Source organism: Desarmillaria tabescens (genome assembly GCF_030435595.1).
Source record: "Desarmillaria tabescens strain CCBAS 213 chromosome Unknown EV420scaffold_81, whole genome shotgun sequence".
Lineage (NCBI taxonomy): Eukaryota > Fungi > Basidiomycota > Agaricomycetes > Agaricales > Physalacriaceae > Desarmillaria > Desarmillaria tabescens.
In genome coordinates, this window is record NW_026848380.1 from 40,497 (window position 1) to 56,760 (window position 16,264).

At 46.7% G+C, this 16,264-nt stretch overlaps 5 protein-coding genes across 5 annotated transcripts; 1 reads left to right on the top strand and 4 right to left on the bottom strand.

Annotated features, from left to right (window-relative positions):
- Positions 1-3: 3 nt before the first annotated feature.
- EV420DRAFT_1752824 (uncharacterized protein) lies at positions 4-2,585 on the bottom strand (the record flags this gene model as incomplete). Its single annotated transcript, XM_060480425.1, has 8 exons — positions 4-546; positions 770-849; positions 903-917; positions 1,149-1,206; positions 1,424-1,626; positions 1,907-1,932; positions 2,166-2,346; positions 2,536-2,585. The coding sequence occupies 8 exons, from the start codon at positions 2,583-2,585 to the stop codon at positions 302-304; spliced, it is 858 nt and encodes a 285-aa protein (XP_060323397.1). The 3' UTR covers positions 4-301.
- A 2,992-nt stretch (positions 2,586-5,577) lies between these two features.
- On the bottom strand, positions 5,578-7,699 carry EV420DRAFT_1623154 (aminotransferase; the record flags this gene model as incomplete). The annotated part of the gene is made up of 6 exons (XM_060475909.1): positions 5,578-5,971; positions 6,015-6,168; positions 6,222-6,439; positions 6,468-6,894; positions 7,091-7,138; positions 7,618-7,699. The coding sequence occupies 6 exons, from the start codon at positions 7,697-7,699 to the stop codon at positions 5,578-5,580; spliced, it is 1,323 nt and encodes a 440-aa protein (XP_060323398.1).
- Positions 7,700-8,119: 420 nt separating this feature from the next.
- On the bottom strand, positions 8,120-9,848 carry EV420DRAFT_1583047 (uncharacterized protein). The gene is made up of 7 exons (XM_060474716.1): positions 9,667-9,848; positions 9,573-9,615; positions 9,317-9,521; positions 9,156-9,259; positions 8,945-9,022; positions 8,773-8,890; positions 8,120-8,716 (listed from the first exon to the last, which is right to left on the bottom strand). Exons 1-7 carry the CDS (start codon positions 9,725-9,727, stop codon positions 8,585-8,587), a joined length of 741 nt encoding a protein of 246 aa, XP_060323399.1. The 5' UTR covers positions 9,728-9,848; the 3' UTR covers positions 8,120-8,584.
- Positions 9,849-10,268: 420 nt separating this feature from the next.
- EV420DRAFT_1583053 (uncharacterized protein) lies at positions 10,269-11,603 on the top strand. Its single transcript, XM_060474717.1, has 5 exons — positions 10,269-10,771; positions 10,824-10,953; positions 11,008-11,120; positions 11,176-11,277; positions 11,334-11,603. Exons 1-5 carry the CDS (start codon positions 10,352-10,354, stop codon positions 11,343-11,345), a joined length of 777 nt encoding a protein of 258 aa, XP_060323400.1. The 5' UTR covers positions 10,269-10,351; the 3' UTR covers positions 11,346-11,603.
- Positions 11,604-13,727: 2,124 nt separating this feature from the next.
- Positions 13,728-15,859, bottom strand: EV420DRAFT_1752828 (uncharacterized protein). Its single transcript, XM_060480426.1, has 6 exons — positions 15,488-15,859; positions 15,288-15,345; positions 15,118-15,237; positions 14,715-14,772; positions 14,132-14,389; positions 13,728-14,087 (listed from the first exon to the last, which is right to left on the bottom strand). The coding sequence occupies exons 1-6, from the start codon at positions 15,682-15,684 to the stop codon at positions 13,777-13,779; spliced, it is 1,002 nt and encodes a 333-aa protein (XP_060323401.1). The 5' UTR covers positions 15,685-15,859; the 3' UTR covers positions 13,728-13,776.
- Positions 15,860-16,264: the final 405 nt, after the last annotated feature.

Here is a 16,264-nt window from a genome sequence, read left to right on the forward strand (position 1 = left end):
ACGAATAAATAGCTAAGGTAGAAGAAATCAAAACTTAATGCCCGAGGATTTTGGCCCACCACTGAAACAAAGGAAAACTCTTGATATCTAATCGCTGAAATAATGTCGGCCGGTCTAGCCATCTCGTTTTGCTCCGAAACCGCTCCCAGATCTTATTCAGAGATCTATGGCAACAACTGATGATGTGTATATCAGTATAGGAAAACACTTAACTTGCGGGAGGGGACACGAACTTGCGCACTTAAAAGTAACTTGCGACTGGAAAAATATAACTTGCGTTCATCGCATTTTTTGCACGCTATCACGCCCATACGTCTCCCTTCTTATTACCGCGCAGAAATTCATTTATCACTCCCATCTCGACACTGGGGAGCGAATATGCGGACAGGTAGGCGACATCGAATTCAGGGGCATAGAAGCCTTCATATACCTTGTAGTAATTTAGCCTAGCTTCATACGGAATCCTGGCTATGTACGATTTACAACCAGCGACAACTAATCTTTGAACAAGGACAGCAGTGCTCGTTCCTAGAGCTTGCCGGCGATCTATGAATGCATCAGCAATTGAACGACAGAAAAATCATGACTCTTACGGTGTACATGTAAGCTCCTTGCATAGGAGAGGCTGACAGCCGATAAACGTAGGTGAACAAGGGTGTCCTGTGGGTGACTCCCTAGTCGTCATCATCGATTCATGCCCTGGTTACAACGGCAATGACTATACATAGTTGTCAAAGTGATGAGGGTGTATCATAGGAATGCAACTTACTTGGAGAGACACCGGATTGGATTCCACCTGTCCCACTGCTCTGTAGGGACGCTTGACATCCATTCCTGAAGAATATGACACTAGAGTCACTCTGTCAGCTGCAAGACCGACGATTTGACAAACGAACACGTACCTCTTAACACTCGCTCTACGGATCACAGAGCACACGTCGCATAGTCATGTCACAAGAATGGCAACTCTCGTTTGGCAAAGCGTTCCAACGGTAGGATTGGGGAGAGTGCAAGCGCGGTTGGCTTGAGGATCCAGAATTTGAAACCCTTAACGAGTGGAAACGGGTGAGTCTTGTGGGTGATATGCGAACCATCATCTAGTCAAGCGCAGGAAAACACTGCGCGTCATCCCTCGCTGGTGTACCTACCTGCCCTCGTCAGCGTCCACCTTCCGTGCTCCATGCAGGCGGGAGAGCAATGGATCGTCTTAGTGAAAAATTCGAGCCACAGGCAGGATGGAATTGAGGACGCTATATTGTTGTTCAAGGAAAACTGGTCGAAAGGTGGATCGCGGGAACTTGGTTATGGGCTTCTCCCTTCAAAAGCTGGACACCGCGGCTCGTGGAGTTGATATTCTGGTCGGCAGTCTTCAAGAGAGCGCACACGTCAAAGTAGCATGAGGGCGAAAAGGAAAGAAGCGCACTTTGTTTGGTCTTTTGGGTACCAAACAACCTCGGCGCGTAGCGGGCCCGTGCGAAGCTGGTGTCCGGGGTACCTTCGATCAAGGGCCTTCTCGTTGCGGTCCCCACTTCTCTAGTCCATCTCGCTTCCTCAAACCTCCATTCCCGTATCGCCTCCAATTTATATTCTACAGCATGGATCTGCCACAAGTCTTCGTCCTGAAATCTGCAACACGGCTATCAGGAGATTATTCAGGAATGGAAACTTAGCGTCGTCGAGGTCGCAATTCATGTCCGGAACAATAATCATTAGAGCATAAATGTTTTGGGTTGCTTTAAAAATGAGTCATTTTTATTCTCTTGTAACGTTCTGACTTTGGAGAAGGGTTATCGTTTTGACTTGATGACGCCGGGTCAATGATACCCTAAGACGATGCTCTTCCTCATTCCACGTTCAGGTAAAGACCCGTATGTATATATCTTCACTCCCTCATCCCCTAGCTAACGTGTTCTTTCCTAGCAACTCTTTTCCCTATATGGTCTGATAATGGTCCTCGCATTATCAGATATAATGGCCTCCTCCCTCTGTATGGCTGCAGTTAACAGACTTCGATACTATCCTGCTGGACGTGATTTCTGACCTGTGTGACCCTCGATCCAAAGGACAACTACGTTCGACATCCAATAATCCTGACAAGTAAACGCTGGTCTGGATATCTCTTAACCGAGTACGTCACTCTTACCGTTCCCTGTTCTATCACTCACCTTGATATTCAGCTCCTTCACCTCAGCACCACCGTCTTCAAGGGACAAAGTCTCGAAAGCGCTGTCCCATGTTTCCTCAGCCTTATTGACTCGCGGCCTCACCTTGCTTAACAGAGAATGGGGCGCGTAGTCGAAACTTGCAGCTACTTTTTGATCTTTGAATCCGATGCGGGTCCCGAGGCTAGCGAAACAAAGCGAAGCAAAGGCAGCCTTGTTCAGTTATTCCCCTTATCCTATCTACTGGTTTCAACATGCTTCCCTCAACGGTATCCGTATAGACCCTCTTAGTCATTCTAGTAGCCACTTTGGTACCGGAGGATATCGTATTTTTCACAGCATCTGGTGTCCCAGGCCTTCTTTCGTCAGTTACCTTGTATGCGCACTGGCACTAGAACTAAAGGCGGATCCTCGGGAATTCATCGGTACGTAAATCGCTTCCTACTGTAGATTATGAAGTCTTGATAAAATATCCAGCAATCTATTCCTTCAACATTAGCCCCTCCGTGCAGAGGCTGTGAAGATTAGTCCCCGTCAATTGAAGAACTACCGACATCCGCTACGTGGGTAAGCCATGAAATGACGAAGGTCTGCATTACATTATACCGATTGGTAGTCAGGGTTTTATCGAAACTCGTGAGTGCATGCCGTGCGTGCCTTTCTATTTTACGGCAATTCATTGATAGAACCTTCGCGTAGAAAGATGGAACGTATACGCTTCCCTCGCTGCCCCAAAAGGCTGGTTCCCATAAAAATAGACCCAGTCTCATGAGAATCTGCGCGACGAATATTCAACATTGGCACCAGTTAGTGATGCGCAATTATCCTTCTATAGTGGAGATTTTCCTTCCGTTTCCTGCAGTCTGCACGTCTTTTCCGGGATTCGGAATAAACAAGGTATGACGCGGGATTGATTTATCAGACAGCGATAACTACGCTTTGTATACTGGACTGTACGTCGATATCCTTTGATTAAATTTCTGCTTTCTCCTCACGTGGAACGTTTTAGATTGTATCCGTGTAAATTGAAATCAGAGGTTAAGATTTCACTGGTATTCAGTGTCTATTTTTCTATTTGGCCATATGAATCCTGTTCTAGGCTCCGTACCGCCCTCTCCGCAAATGTTTATCACTGCACTACAGGTTTGATCAGTCCGCGATAAAAAAAGACCTGCAAAATGCCCTGCCGTCAAAAGCAGGTTCACGGATCTTCCTTTCTCAAGTCGGGCCGGCCCGGCTCGGTATACAAAGCAAGACGCGTCTTTCTCTCTGACAGTCGTAACCTACTCTGTCACCCTCTCTGACTCTTTCTCTGCAGCACAGTTCAAGTTTATATCCGAAACGCGACCATTAGAAAAACAACACGTCGAGGAGTGTAAGCTATAGCGCCTCAAATCTTAGGCCGTTGCCGAATCATGGAGCATCTATGAAGAAGAGAGTATGTCAGCTTTCTCGGCTGCAAGCATGGCTGCCCGGGCACGCATTTTGACTCAGGTGGACGAGATAGGGTATGTCCTTCCTTCACCTATATTCTTCTGATATAACTGACATGAATGTGACAGGGAAGTTGCAGTGTTGTTACGGAATTCTAACCTTGAAATTTCCATCTAGTACTCCCTGCTAAGGTTTCATGGAGCATACTGTTACAACGATCGCCCAGAGACCGGTATGTGTAAGTTGTATACATATCTTTGTGGACTAAAATCAAAAATACAGCGAGGTCTGGCTTTCAAGTTCGCTTTCGGGTTCGCGAGTAGTCAAACAAGCGCCTCTCGCATTATTTTCCGTTGATTCTGACGTACCATTTCCTCACATGACATCTTTTGTCTCAGGAACTAGTTATTCGAATTTCGCGTGTTTCATCAAATGTGGCTCCGACGTCCTGATCTTCTGCGATATGGAAACATAGCTAGCCTTGCGAGAAAATGGAATGATAACTTCGATTACACAATCAAATCTTATGGGCGTAATAGCGTGCAAAAAATGCGATGAACGCAAGTTATATTTTTTACAGTCGCAAGTTACTTGTAAGTGCGCAAGTTCGTGTCCCCTCCCGCAAGTTAAGTGTTTTCCTATACTGATATACACATCATCAGTTGTTGCCATAGATCTCTGAATAAGATCTGGGAGCGGTTTCGGAGCAAAACGAGATGGCTAGACCGGCCGACATTATTTCAGCGATTAGATATCCAGAGTTTTCCTTTGTTTCCGTGGTGGGCCAAAATCCTTGGGCATTTAAGTTTTGATTTCTTCTACCTTAGCTATTTATTCGTCGCCATTTCATGTGATGGAGTCGGATTTTTATTTGTCTTCGATATTTTGATCTCTAAGTTTGATCCTCAATAGCAAAGCACCTTCAATGATTCGAATTTCGAATTCAAGGTATGTATGAATGTCTTCTGTGCGATAATTGATTTCTGAACTGGAATGCCTTTCAACCTTGTCCAGACAGTTAACTCTGGATTCAATTGCTCTCTGAGCCAATGATAAACCGAGGTACGATAATCAAATTTCACGGAGTTCCATGGCTCACAATATGGCCCGCTGAACCGCGTAGGTACCGCATTCGTTCCCAAAAAGTTGGACATACGTACTGGTGCATAGTCCATAATCAGTTGTCTGGACCACAGCGGGACAACAAATCAGCAGACTCCTTACAACAGCAAAGTTGCTTCAAATGACCCTTAACTTGGGGAAAGATTCGAGCGAACTTGCGCACTAATAACCAACTTGCGGCCGGAAAAACCTTCACTTGCGCGGGCGTGAATTTTTGCACGCTATTACGCCCATAAAATCTGAAATAATTTAAGCTTGACAGCCGACGAAATTTATTATTCGTATTCTACTTATCAGATAAAGCGAGCCGGGGCAGTGTAACCTCTCCAGTCTACTTCCACCACAAAGTAACCGATCAATCTCTCTCGCACTGACTTCAATGGCTCGTTCTTCCCGCCTTGTTTGACAGGCAAATATTTGGTGTCAGCCCCCTTCATTCTGCACCCTATTGCGATGTTTTGTGTATGTTCCTATGCTCGACTATTTTAACACACCATGCAGTGGGCACCTTGGAAGCGAAACAGGTAACAGTATCTCTTCCACGTTTTATGACATGATATATAAGAAATATATACAAGGATCATGACGCCGCGTGTCAGAGCCAACGACAGTCTACCCTGCCTCTTCCAAATGGTATCTTAATATGGTCCTTTCACCACCTCATGACCGAAATACTGCATTTTCAACATGCCGACTAGGCTTCTATTAGACGACTATCCAGATCATCTACATAATTTAACTGAAGGTACGTCGTGTCCTATTGTCGGCGATACATGTTCGTGGTTATTGACCTAGTACCACCAGCTGAATTATATACATGATCACTTGAACATCGTCTAATCTTCACCGTGCCAGTGCTTTATAGCATTGCTTTCGGACTAGGTTCAGACATTGGCATACCTCCGACTTCTTTACCCTTCTTAGACCGTTGAGACATCGCCCAGTCGAGGAGGATACCAATGAATACGTCGATACTGCTGAAGGTGTTTTCTGCATGGATCACCACTCGAATGCGCTCCTGGCCTCTCGGTACCGCAGGGAAGGGAATCGCTTGAGCAGAATATCCTTTTGAATTGAGATATTCTGCAAGGCTCAGCGACTGGTTCGTGAGCAATGGGAATATTGGTGAGACGAGGGAGCCTTTGCTTCTGTCAGCGGCACACATTGCGAGGACAGATTTTGGAACGTCCTTCAGAGCCAGCCCTAAGTTTGGTAGCAAAGTACCGGCTGCGGTCGTGGACTTGTTTCCGAAGCTATGATGTAGGTTTTTAACATTGTATTCATAAATATTTGTACTGGATACTCACCCTGTCTCCTTCGGCCCCCGAAATAAATTCGAAGGTGCTTCTGATGGCTATGAGGTGGAAATGGGGCATCGACGTCGTGTAGATCAAAGGTCGAGCATAATTGATAAGGTACTTCCGGATAATTGGCGACGTGAGTATGACGGCTGACAATATCGTTTATTTCAGCCTTAAAACTCGGAGGAAAAAAGAGGCCTACCTCCTGTCAAGCCTCTGGCTTTTCCGAATGTATGAAGGACCGTGTCTACCTCGTTCTGCAATCCTAGCTGTTCCACATACCCCCGACCCATTAAGCCGTACAATCCGGTTGTATGCGCCTCATCCACAACCATATGACTGTATGCCCTGGGTATATACCGATGGAGAGTCTCAATGATCTGCGGTAAAGGAGAGAAGTCCCCATCCATGCTGTACAAGCTTTCCTACTGCAACAAAAACTGTAGACTTGCCAGCCAAAATCTCCGGACGATTCTTCAAGAGCTCGGCTATACAGCTCTCGAAAGACACGACAGAATTGTGGGAGAAGAGGTATACGTTACGCGTCCGTGCTGCAGCGATCCCATCCCTCACTGACGCGTGAATGAGTTCGTCGAAGACAATGATGTCCTCTGCCTGGGGGACACACCCGAAGAACGCGACGTTGGCATCGTAACCGGAGGTGAACATGAGAGCTGCGGGGGCGTTGAAGTGGGACTGGAGGTATTTCTCCGTCTCTGCATGACTTGGGCTGTTCCCGTTGAGCAGACGGGAACCCGTAGAGCCAAGCAGTTTTTTTGACGGGATGAGCGCATGAAGAACATTGTTGTTCAGCTGAGGATTGTTGGTGATGGAAAGGTAGTCGTTAGAGAAGAAGTCGGGAACGTCGGTGGAGACTGCTGGTCGAAGAAGATCGACCACTGGTATGCCAATTTTAACTCGCTTGGCCAGGCTCGTTTGCAGTGTTATTTCAAGTGGGGTATTCATGATGATGGGACAGCGCAACATTGATATTCTAGGCACCTTATTTATACTATAATCTCATCTTCTTTCAATCTTCTAGCAGGGGAAAATTCAAAATGCCGTGTTCACAGTAGCCATGGAAAACAGTCGGTTGGGGGCCAACATCTGATGGAGTACCTGTTGATCTATTAGAATGTGAAGACCTCCGCCATGAGCATTTTTCAATGTGATGAGAGGTATTCGGAGCACTGCCTGATCCGGTGAATATGCCCACCGTAAGTTCTACGCTGTTCTACGTCCGGATCTTCCCTTGATGGGGCTGGAGAAACGAGGTTAGTAGGAATCTGCACTGCGCGTATCCTGTAAACAATGATTATCAGGGTTTTGTTGATCGGGTTTCGTAGCTATTTTCTTTGCCATCCTTGGATGCCAGTTGTTTCGGGCCCTGAAATGGGACGATATCATGACAGAACTGTCGAGCGCAACGGTATACACGGTCTGCAGAGCACAAAAGAGGAGACCATTTTATAAATTGTGTCTTGATAGCTGTTCAAATACAAGCACATCCTATTCATTGCGATGGCTGATTCCAGCCATGTGATTGCTGCCATCTGCCAATTTCTTTCCGTCTAAATACGCAGAGTAGTTTATAGTACTTACATGATCTTTGGGTCTAAGTTTGGAAAGATCATGCCTGGCCATCAGTACCATGGCAAGTGCTGTGTTTACGATATTCATTCCATACCGCGCCTTCCATCTGCCATCTTTTTCTGGCAGGAACGAACTGCCAAGGCGGCATTTGTATTTAGATCCTGGATGAGCGCGAAGCCCGGATATTTTAGACGGCAAGTAGAATGAATTCAGTGGTTCTAGTTGCAACTGGCTCGACTCTATGTTGGCTTGGCTAAGGTTAGCGCTCCGGGCCTTATTCAGCGAAGTTATGCCTTGAACAATTAAATGGATGCCTATCCGTGGCTGACGGAGACAATTCAATTGAACATGCGATCCTAACCGGCTTTTGAACTAGATAGCGCAAAGTCTGCACTATTGTACATGCACAAGGCGCTCTTTGATTCACTGGCTGAGCCCAAATTCCATTCCAAGGCATAGAATGAAATCCCAAATTTATAGGCAATAGTATGCAATGTATCAGTTTACGAACCGAAAAGTATATTGTACATCAAAGAAGCTTTCGTTCAAATACAATCATGAATACAGAAAGAAGTGGAGTTGAATAAGTAAATTTATCAACATCCCAGGAGAGCGCAAATTATGCATTCAGACAGCATGCGACACGTTCTTATCACCATCATCCCCACCGGTATCACCCGAAAGACTGCGAGGTTTCGTATCAACGGCGAGTTCCTCAGTTGTACTTCCGAAGTCTGGTTGTCCACTAGTAGACGTGTGAGTCGTGGTTTGCATTCCAATCTTCATAGGTTGCATCGGATAGGCCATTGATGTTCCCGTGACTATGCTTGACTCATTGCGTCTCCTTCTTCGGACGGCACTTCTTGCGGCCCATTCGGGATTGGTCTGTGTTGTCTGGTCGAATGTGGATATAGCAACCTCAAGAGTAGATTGTAGGCAAACAAGAGTGATGATTAGGGTGGGGTAGATTGCCTATATATAACAGAAAATGAGCATTATGTTGATTGAATATTTCAATGGGAAGACTACCGTGAGCTGAGAAAGCATATCTACGACGATGTAGACCCCATTGTTCCCACAAATAAAGGCGATGATCGCAATAAACTGTCGTTTATTCAATTCCTCTGCAATTACTTGCTGCAAGAAGAGGACAGACGTACCCAGGTGGTAGAATAAAAAACGCCTGACTCGATAAGTATCGCCAAGATACCATTCTGCCTGCGAAATCTATCCATGAGGCCCTCTCCTGTGATTTCACGGATTATCTTGCTATGTGACCTTGTATTGAATTTAGAAGTTAGCCAAGTAACTTGAATAAAACTACACACGTACCAAGTACGATAAGCTACGAGAGACGTGGCCCAGACGTTCGTTACCAGCGTAAAGACGATGAAGGCGATTCCCCACGAACTTAGGAGTGGTGTTATTGAAGACACTGATCCCCGGCGGAGCAGTCGCAAATGCTCGGACAAGTCCCACGCCAGCCGCTTAAGAAAAACGGGAATTGTTAGCGTATGCATTTTTCAGGGTAAAAAATATCCACCCGCCGTGCCCGTAAGAAGTGTCGCCTGATGTTATTATCACCCAGGTCTTTCGACTCCATAAAGTCCAGGCTCTCCATATTACGATACTGTCGCCAATCACAATCTGCAATGAAAGTGTAAGCACGGACAGCGAGCTCATGGCAAATATCGTCTCCCTCACGTTGATCCCCTCCAAAGATAGCTGCGAATAAATTGTCGGGGAGGCATTGTCTTCAAAGACATCGCCACCTTCTGCGGCATGTTGCTTTAAAAAAGCAAAGTAGTTCTGTTGAAAGCTGACAGACATATGGGATGTCGCTACTGCCCACATGATAGAATTCAACACGGTCATAACCATGATGACCTTGGTCTTTTTCTTCTTCATTCTACACCTTGTTATGAGCGATCGTCATGATTAGGCCAAACATACTGCTCACAATAGCAGATACATCGAGGCAATGAAAAGGCTAGTGTATATTCCTATCATATCGGTGGTTAGCTGTACCGAGCTGCGAGAAGATTTAACGGCACCATTTAGAAGAATTTCGAGCCCTAAAGCAATGAAGTAGGCTGAGGGGAGTGATAATGCCATGACTAACAGGTTACGGTAGTCAGCAGGTATTAGGAGGACCCGAGCATACACGTTTGATCACAAAGTATAAGAAGGATATAGACCTCGGCACAAGAATGTCCTTTCTCAGGCTCAAGCGCTGTCATAAGGCTGACATCAGATCACCTCAGAGCGGACAATACGAGCTAAATTGAGTTGCGCCTAGCTCCGATTCCTCCGAACCATCTGGGTCATCTCAGGCTCAATTGGTGAGAGAGCCGGTGAATTAACAAGTACATAGATCACAGCAAACTCCAAGGTATAGTAAGTCAGATAGGCAACCGATATCACTGCATCGAAAAGCGCAATAACGCCGATAAGATGGTGGGCGGTTCTGCTCATATTCTTGCTCATATTAAGACATAAGATTTATCTGGGGAGAGATCATCATGCCATGCCTTCTGTAGAGATCAAAACCTGATACCGGAGGGATATCCACGGGGAAAACCAAAGGAACTGAACCAAGCACGGGAAGCCTCGGCCTAAGCGCTGCTTTCCCAAAAGAGGACTGCACAGCCACCTGCCACCTGCTTTCTACCATGATCTTTGCAAGATGCACGTTTTCCTTACATACCAACTCGTGTTCCAACTCTGTTTGTTACCAGGATGTCTTCACACCCTGAGACATCCACTGTCATAAACGCCACCATACGGATAGCGACTCAAGATGATGTCGAAGCAGCCGCTACAGTATTGATGCGCGCTTTTTCGAACGATCCAGCCATGAACTGGTGGGGATGCGTTAAAAGAGAAAACGAAGTAACGGACTGTAACTCACCAAGTCGTCCCATGGTACAGACAATGGAGTGTCTTCGGAAATTTCAGCGCTGCCTTGTCAAGATGACCATGCTTGTTGGTGGCATCGTTACGCTCGCTGTAGTACCGTCTAGTAACGAGAAGGAGGAGCGTGTTGTTGCGGTTTCCCTTTGGTTGAAGCCGGGACAAACACTTGATGTACCTCTGGGTACGCTGCTCAGGGCCGGAGCCTGGTCCGTTGCGATGGGTTGGGGTATACGCGGTATCAAAGTAGGTCACTTTGTCAGATTAATACTGAATCTGAATCAATTATTGACCGTAGCGTCTCTTTGTGGATTTTACGCCTCACGTAGAGGACACTCTCCTCAAAGCGTACAAAGCACGAAACATCGACCGTCTGGATTCATGGCATTTGCTCGAGGTCGTCGTAGATCCAGACTGGCAGGGAAAAGGTCGGTACTTGATTCCACTTGTTGCGGCCCATTGAATTAATTGGGCGATCTCAGGCATGTCTTCTCTTCTCATGAAGGAGGGATTCGCTCGCACTTCACCAAAATCCGTCCATCTCGAAGCGACAACCGTGAAGAATAGAGATATATACGCTCATTTTGGGTTTGAGGTAGAATTCATCCTGGTTTCGTTCGCCCCGACTGTGCTTACTATCCCATACTCAGATCGATGAGGAACATTTATTTGGAAAAGGCCAGGTCGATCATAAGGGACTGGCGGCCAAAGGTGCAGCCGCCACTGGTTATCCGGAATGGGTAATGACGAAGGTAATCTCGACGGTGTTCATGGCGATGTTGGCTCTGACATGTCTTTTTTTGTCAAGTGGGAAACATAGGTACATAGTTCTTCGTGTACTCGAGTTCACTTCAGTGTTTCACCTTATTTATCCAGCAAGCCGTAATGTTTTCCCTTGGACTTGGAAGCCTTGGTGCACTCACATCAGCGACCCCTCAAATGAATCTTCCATCATTGCTGTGTTGTCTTCGAGATTGAAGGATATTCTTGCTACGTAATAGTTTGTTTGACTCTGCATCATATATCATGCATCATGTTCCATTGATCAGGTATCAACTGCAGGTTGCAGCTTCGAATTCATAGACTTTACCAGAAGCTCAAATGAGCCGTCCTTCTCCGCCGACAGACTCAGAGAATGTTTTCTGCTAGGGAAGGTTTCTTATGTAGTTTTTTGCCTTCAGACGTTGAGGCGTCAATTAACGCCAGACGACTTAGAGTAGCTACAAAAAACCGCCCTATGTAGGACACCTGCTCTGAAATGGTATGAAAATGTCTTCATATGAAGAGTAGCAATCTCCGGGTCGTGTCCGGCTAGTTTTGGAGGAGCTGGAGCGAGACTCAGAAGTCAGACAATGCCAAAGGATGAGCGCAAGCCTCCAGCCTGTCAGGAGCCCTCCATAGCGATTGGGCGTTTCGGGGCAGGGTCGGATTAGGTTAGCTCGGGTCGCGGGCTATAAAGCTTACCCGGACATCACTGATGAAGACATAAATATATCGGTCATTCAAAAACTTTTGGGGGACTAAGTTTCTTGGACCGACGTAGTCGTAAGATTAGGTGAAACTGAGGTTCTACGCTCGTATGATCCAGAACCACACAGCAAAGGCTTTCATTCCTTTCTTGCAACGATACACTGCTGAGGCATTGTTCATTTCACATCTTTGAGAAGCGTACCCATTTGATCGTTTCCCGACTACCTTCCGAAGGTTCTCCCTCGAAACCATGTAACTCAAATGAACTGCAGACCAACCAGTTGAGGCAAAAGCCTGACCTTTGAAGGAGCTGCGCTCAGCAAGGACATCAGATGCACTGGTCCTGCTCGAATGGGAACATACTGATTAGCAGTGATAGGGGACAGGTTCCTGTACGTGGAGAGACGAAGATTTCGATATCAGTATTGTATATAACAGGTAAGATGCAGCGCTTGTTCCCGTTTAAGATACGAACAGGGATTAAGAAACGCCATGTACTTATTTCAAGTCATACGGACGAGACAACCCGCTGGTAATAGAAACGGGCTGATTGTAATGTGGATCAGCTGATCCTCTTTGGCCATGTTAGGAGAACTAGAACGAGGAGTTAAGCTGTAGTAACAGAGTTCCAGAGGGCACGAGAGTGATGTATGGAGGACCGAGACTAACCACACGGTGAATAAATTTATCTCATACGGACCTCACTCCCAGCATCTATGATATCTGCGAGAATCAATGCTCCGAGGTTCTCGATGTCATCACCATCTGCCAAACCTGAGCTTTTGACCCGTCCGGCACTGAATCCGATACACCTATTCAAAACAAGTGATGTTCACGGTTCTGGTTCCTCGATAGATATATCAGCTATCCGCGAACATGTTCTATAATTGAATTTTCCACACAGGGCATTCAAATTTCGGCCTCGACTATACATAGCACGTGCATGCTGGACGCTTGATTTATCCTGATGTGTCTTTGCATCGTCTCTACTGCTTGCACTAGAATGAACGACCGTGTCGACTAAGTCGACCTTGGAAAACAATAAAGACTGGTCCTTCTGATCGAGATGCAGGAAGTATCTTATTAGAAGCGTTATGTATATATAAAAAAGGAAGAAAAAGATGTACGAACCTGAATCAAGACGAGCGTTAACAATAAATGGAGCAACTTATATATATGCGCATTCGAAGATAACGGGCACTCACAAACGTACATGAATGCGCTGTGGAATAAACACATTAACAAGTGAAAGATACAACCAAGAGATAAGTACCAGCTCGCTCGCGTTTCCACCACCATCCTCAGCGGAATGGAACCGGATCTAGTTTCGTTGATACCGATGTTGGTTGGTGGATGTGAAGACAGAAATTCTGTCTTATGCTTCAGCCATGGTGAACGAGCAGACCATTAGGAGCACTTATCAATGCGAGAGTATGTTAGCTTCAAGAGAAAGTGGGCGCCTACACAGCGCCTCACACGGTTTATCTATAAATTATGGAGTTCAAGTAATTGTCGCATTTCAAATGTGCTGAGCTGTGAAGACATAAGACACGGAGAGAGAGGGTGAGAGATGGTAATGGCGGTCAGAGAGAAAGGCTCGTCTTTGTTTGCATGGGCCAGCCGAACCCGGAAAAGACAGTCCGCAACTGGGTGGTCATCCTTTGCTCTATTTTTTTTGCGGTATATCGTTCCTTTATTCATTAGTACAATCATCGTAGCGAAAAAAAAAGTCTACAAAATCGCCACGCAGTACCCTCACGACATAACACGGAACCTCAACACTAATCCGGCCCACAGATACTCTCCTTCCAAAACTGGGCATTATCTTTTCCCGGTACCGCAATCTGAAGTCGAAATTCCTCTAAGGCATTTCTTATCTTGATCACCATCGGCATACCTTCGAACCACTTCGTCTTGCACGTAACACACAGATCCCCAAGATGAGGAGAGAGTGTCAGATCGAGCACATGGTACACGCTCCCCCTTCCGAGGACGGGATCGAAGTCGTTGATGAGGCACCAGAGAAGTCCGGTCAGAGAACAGATGCTGATGTACTCGTTCTTCAACGACTGGGTTGAAGACGAACGTGCGCCTACGTGGGCAGTGAACGTTGTTTGGGATGTCAGATATACTAACATCCGTCGCCGGGGTGATAGCCGGGTGTGAGACCGACAGTGAGGGGTGAAGCACAGAGAAGGATGTGTACGCCCGCGCACGGGAACTTCTGCGAGAAGACAGCGTTCCAGGAGACAGTTAGATACTTCTGAAACTGGAAGGGCGGGCGCACAAAACCCTGACAGTTGACCCGAAGCAACAAGCTGATTGGCTCCGGGATTGTGATGGGCTGAGCAGAGCTAATGATCGCGTGCCCATTCGAGGTCGCGGAAGGAGATGCTGAAAGGTATGATATACAGTCAGCTAATGCTGAGAGCATGTGGATGAGGTGCCCGAAGAAAGGCGAGCAGAGGTGGAGGACCCGTATATCAAACTTCTCGATCGCAACGAATGCGGGATCGGCAGAACCGGAGGGGATGGCATGCACGACACGTCTAGACCATGGGATATACTCCGAACGAACAGCCCGTGCTTATCGTGGACCATTCATGCCACGACGAGCACACCAGAGAACGAGCGGTTTCTGATCCATGTGGGACCGTGTTGCAATTGACGAAACATTAAAAGAAGCGGATTCGGCGGGGGACGGCAGATGGGTGCATACAAAGTTGATCTTGTTCCAGTGCGAAGCCGGAAAAGTCAACCGTGTGTCGGAGGCAGGCCTACTTATGATTCAAGCATATGGATGATATCGGAGCGCGGACGTTGGACAAGGCCTGCCAATTGTTATTTTGTCAGAGGAGCAAGGCGAACAAGTTAGGAAAAGGGAGATGGATTATCGAGTATTAGGATTGCAGGAGGCTATTTCCGGCGCCGTCATTGAATACCTGAGTAACATTTACTATCAGCTAGATCATTACGGATTCCTAGGAACTACAATTGGAAAACCGATGACATCTGATTTTGGAACAAAGATGGCAGTCCACGTTCGTAGCACCTTTCAGTGATCTATGAATGTGTAAGCGATTGAATGGCGGCATATAATATAAAAATATCAAGAATCTTACTTCAGGGTTCCCCTTGCATAGGAGAGAAGAACGGATGATAAACATAGGTGGAGAAAGGCGTCCGGCTGCGGACTCCTTAGTCGTGGCCCTCGATTCGTGCAATGATTGCAAAAGCGAGGACTACACGTAGTTGTCAAAGCGATGAAGGTGTGCATACGAGTAAAACTTACTGGAAGGGACTTTAAATCGAATTCTACGGGATTCCACCCGACACGGAAGTTTGACATCCTGCAAGAATAGCATGAGCTGCGGAAAGTCAACGACTCAGCAAACGAGCACGATGGGTAGCTTGCTGCGGGAACGGCCCTTTCGACAGCCGAGGTAAGCTGCTTTGCATCTTTCGTGGAGACGATAAGCCGTGTAGAGTCACTGAGCGCCTATTCTAGGTGGCAGACGGAAGGGAGGTACGTTGTAGAGTCGGCGAATGCTGAGGGTGTGTACGCGAGGCGCCCGGAGAGTGTCAAGCAAAGTCGAGAAGAACTGTAAATCGGGCTTCTCAGGCGCAAGGCTTTTTGGAATACAACATTCGAGTGCCGGGGTGGCGGAGCCAGAGGAAATGACGGGCATAACACGCTCACACTCCCGAGCATGCTCCAAGGCAAATCCCGATCAAACAAAGAGCTAAGGATCATTGCAGATTACAGCATCGGCGTATGTGCAACAGGGACATGCGTGATCTATGCATATATATGCAGGAACGAGGATCGCTTGAGTTTTGAATCACATAGCACCGTGTTCGAATTGACGGAACATAAGTAGTTCCAGTGGGAGATGGCGAATGGCGACGCACAACGAGCGATCTTTCCTTGAGTGTGAGACTGGAAGTGTCGACTTGCGTGTGTTGGAGGGCGATGTTTGATTGGAGCTGATAGATGTTGTCCAGCTGGCGTTCGACGATATGTTGATCACATCGAGCCATACGTCCGCCATCGTGATTTGTGGGAAGAACTTAGCGGACAAAGGCGGCGATATCGGCGTTAGCAGTATAGGGAGGCTATTTCGATGTCGTTGTTAAAACCTGAGAGATAGTTCACTCGTTACAGATTCATGAGAACGTATGTTTGGAAAACCAGTAATCATGCAATTTTGAACAAAAGCAGCATTGCGCATTCCTAGCGTTTGCCAGTAAACTATGGTTCCCGCTGGT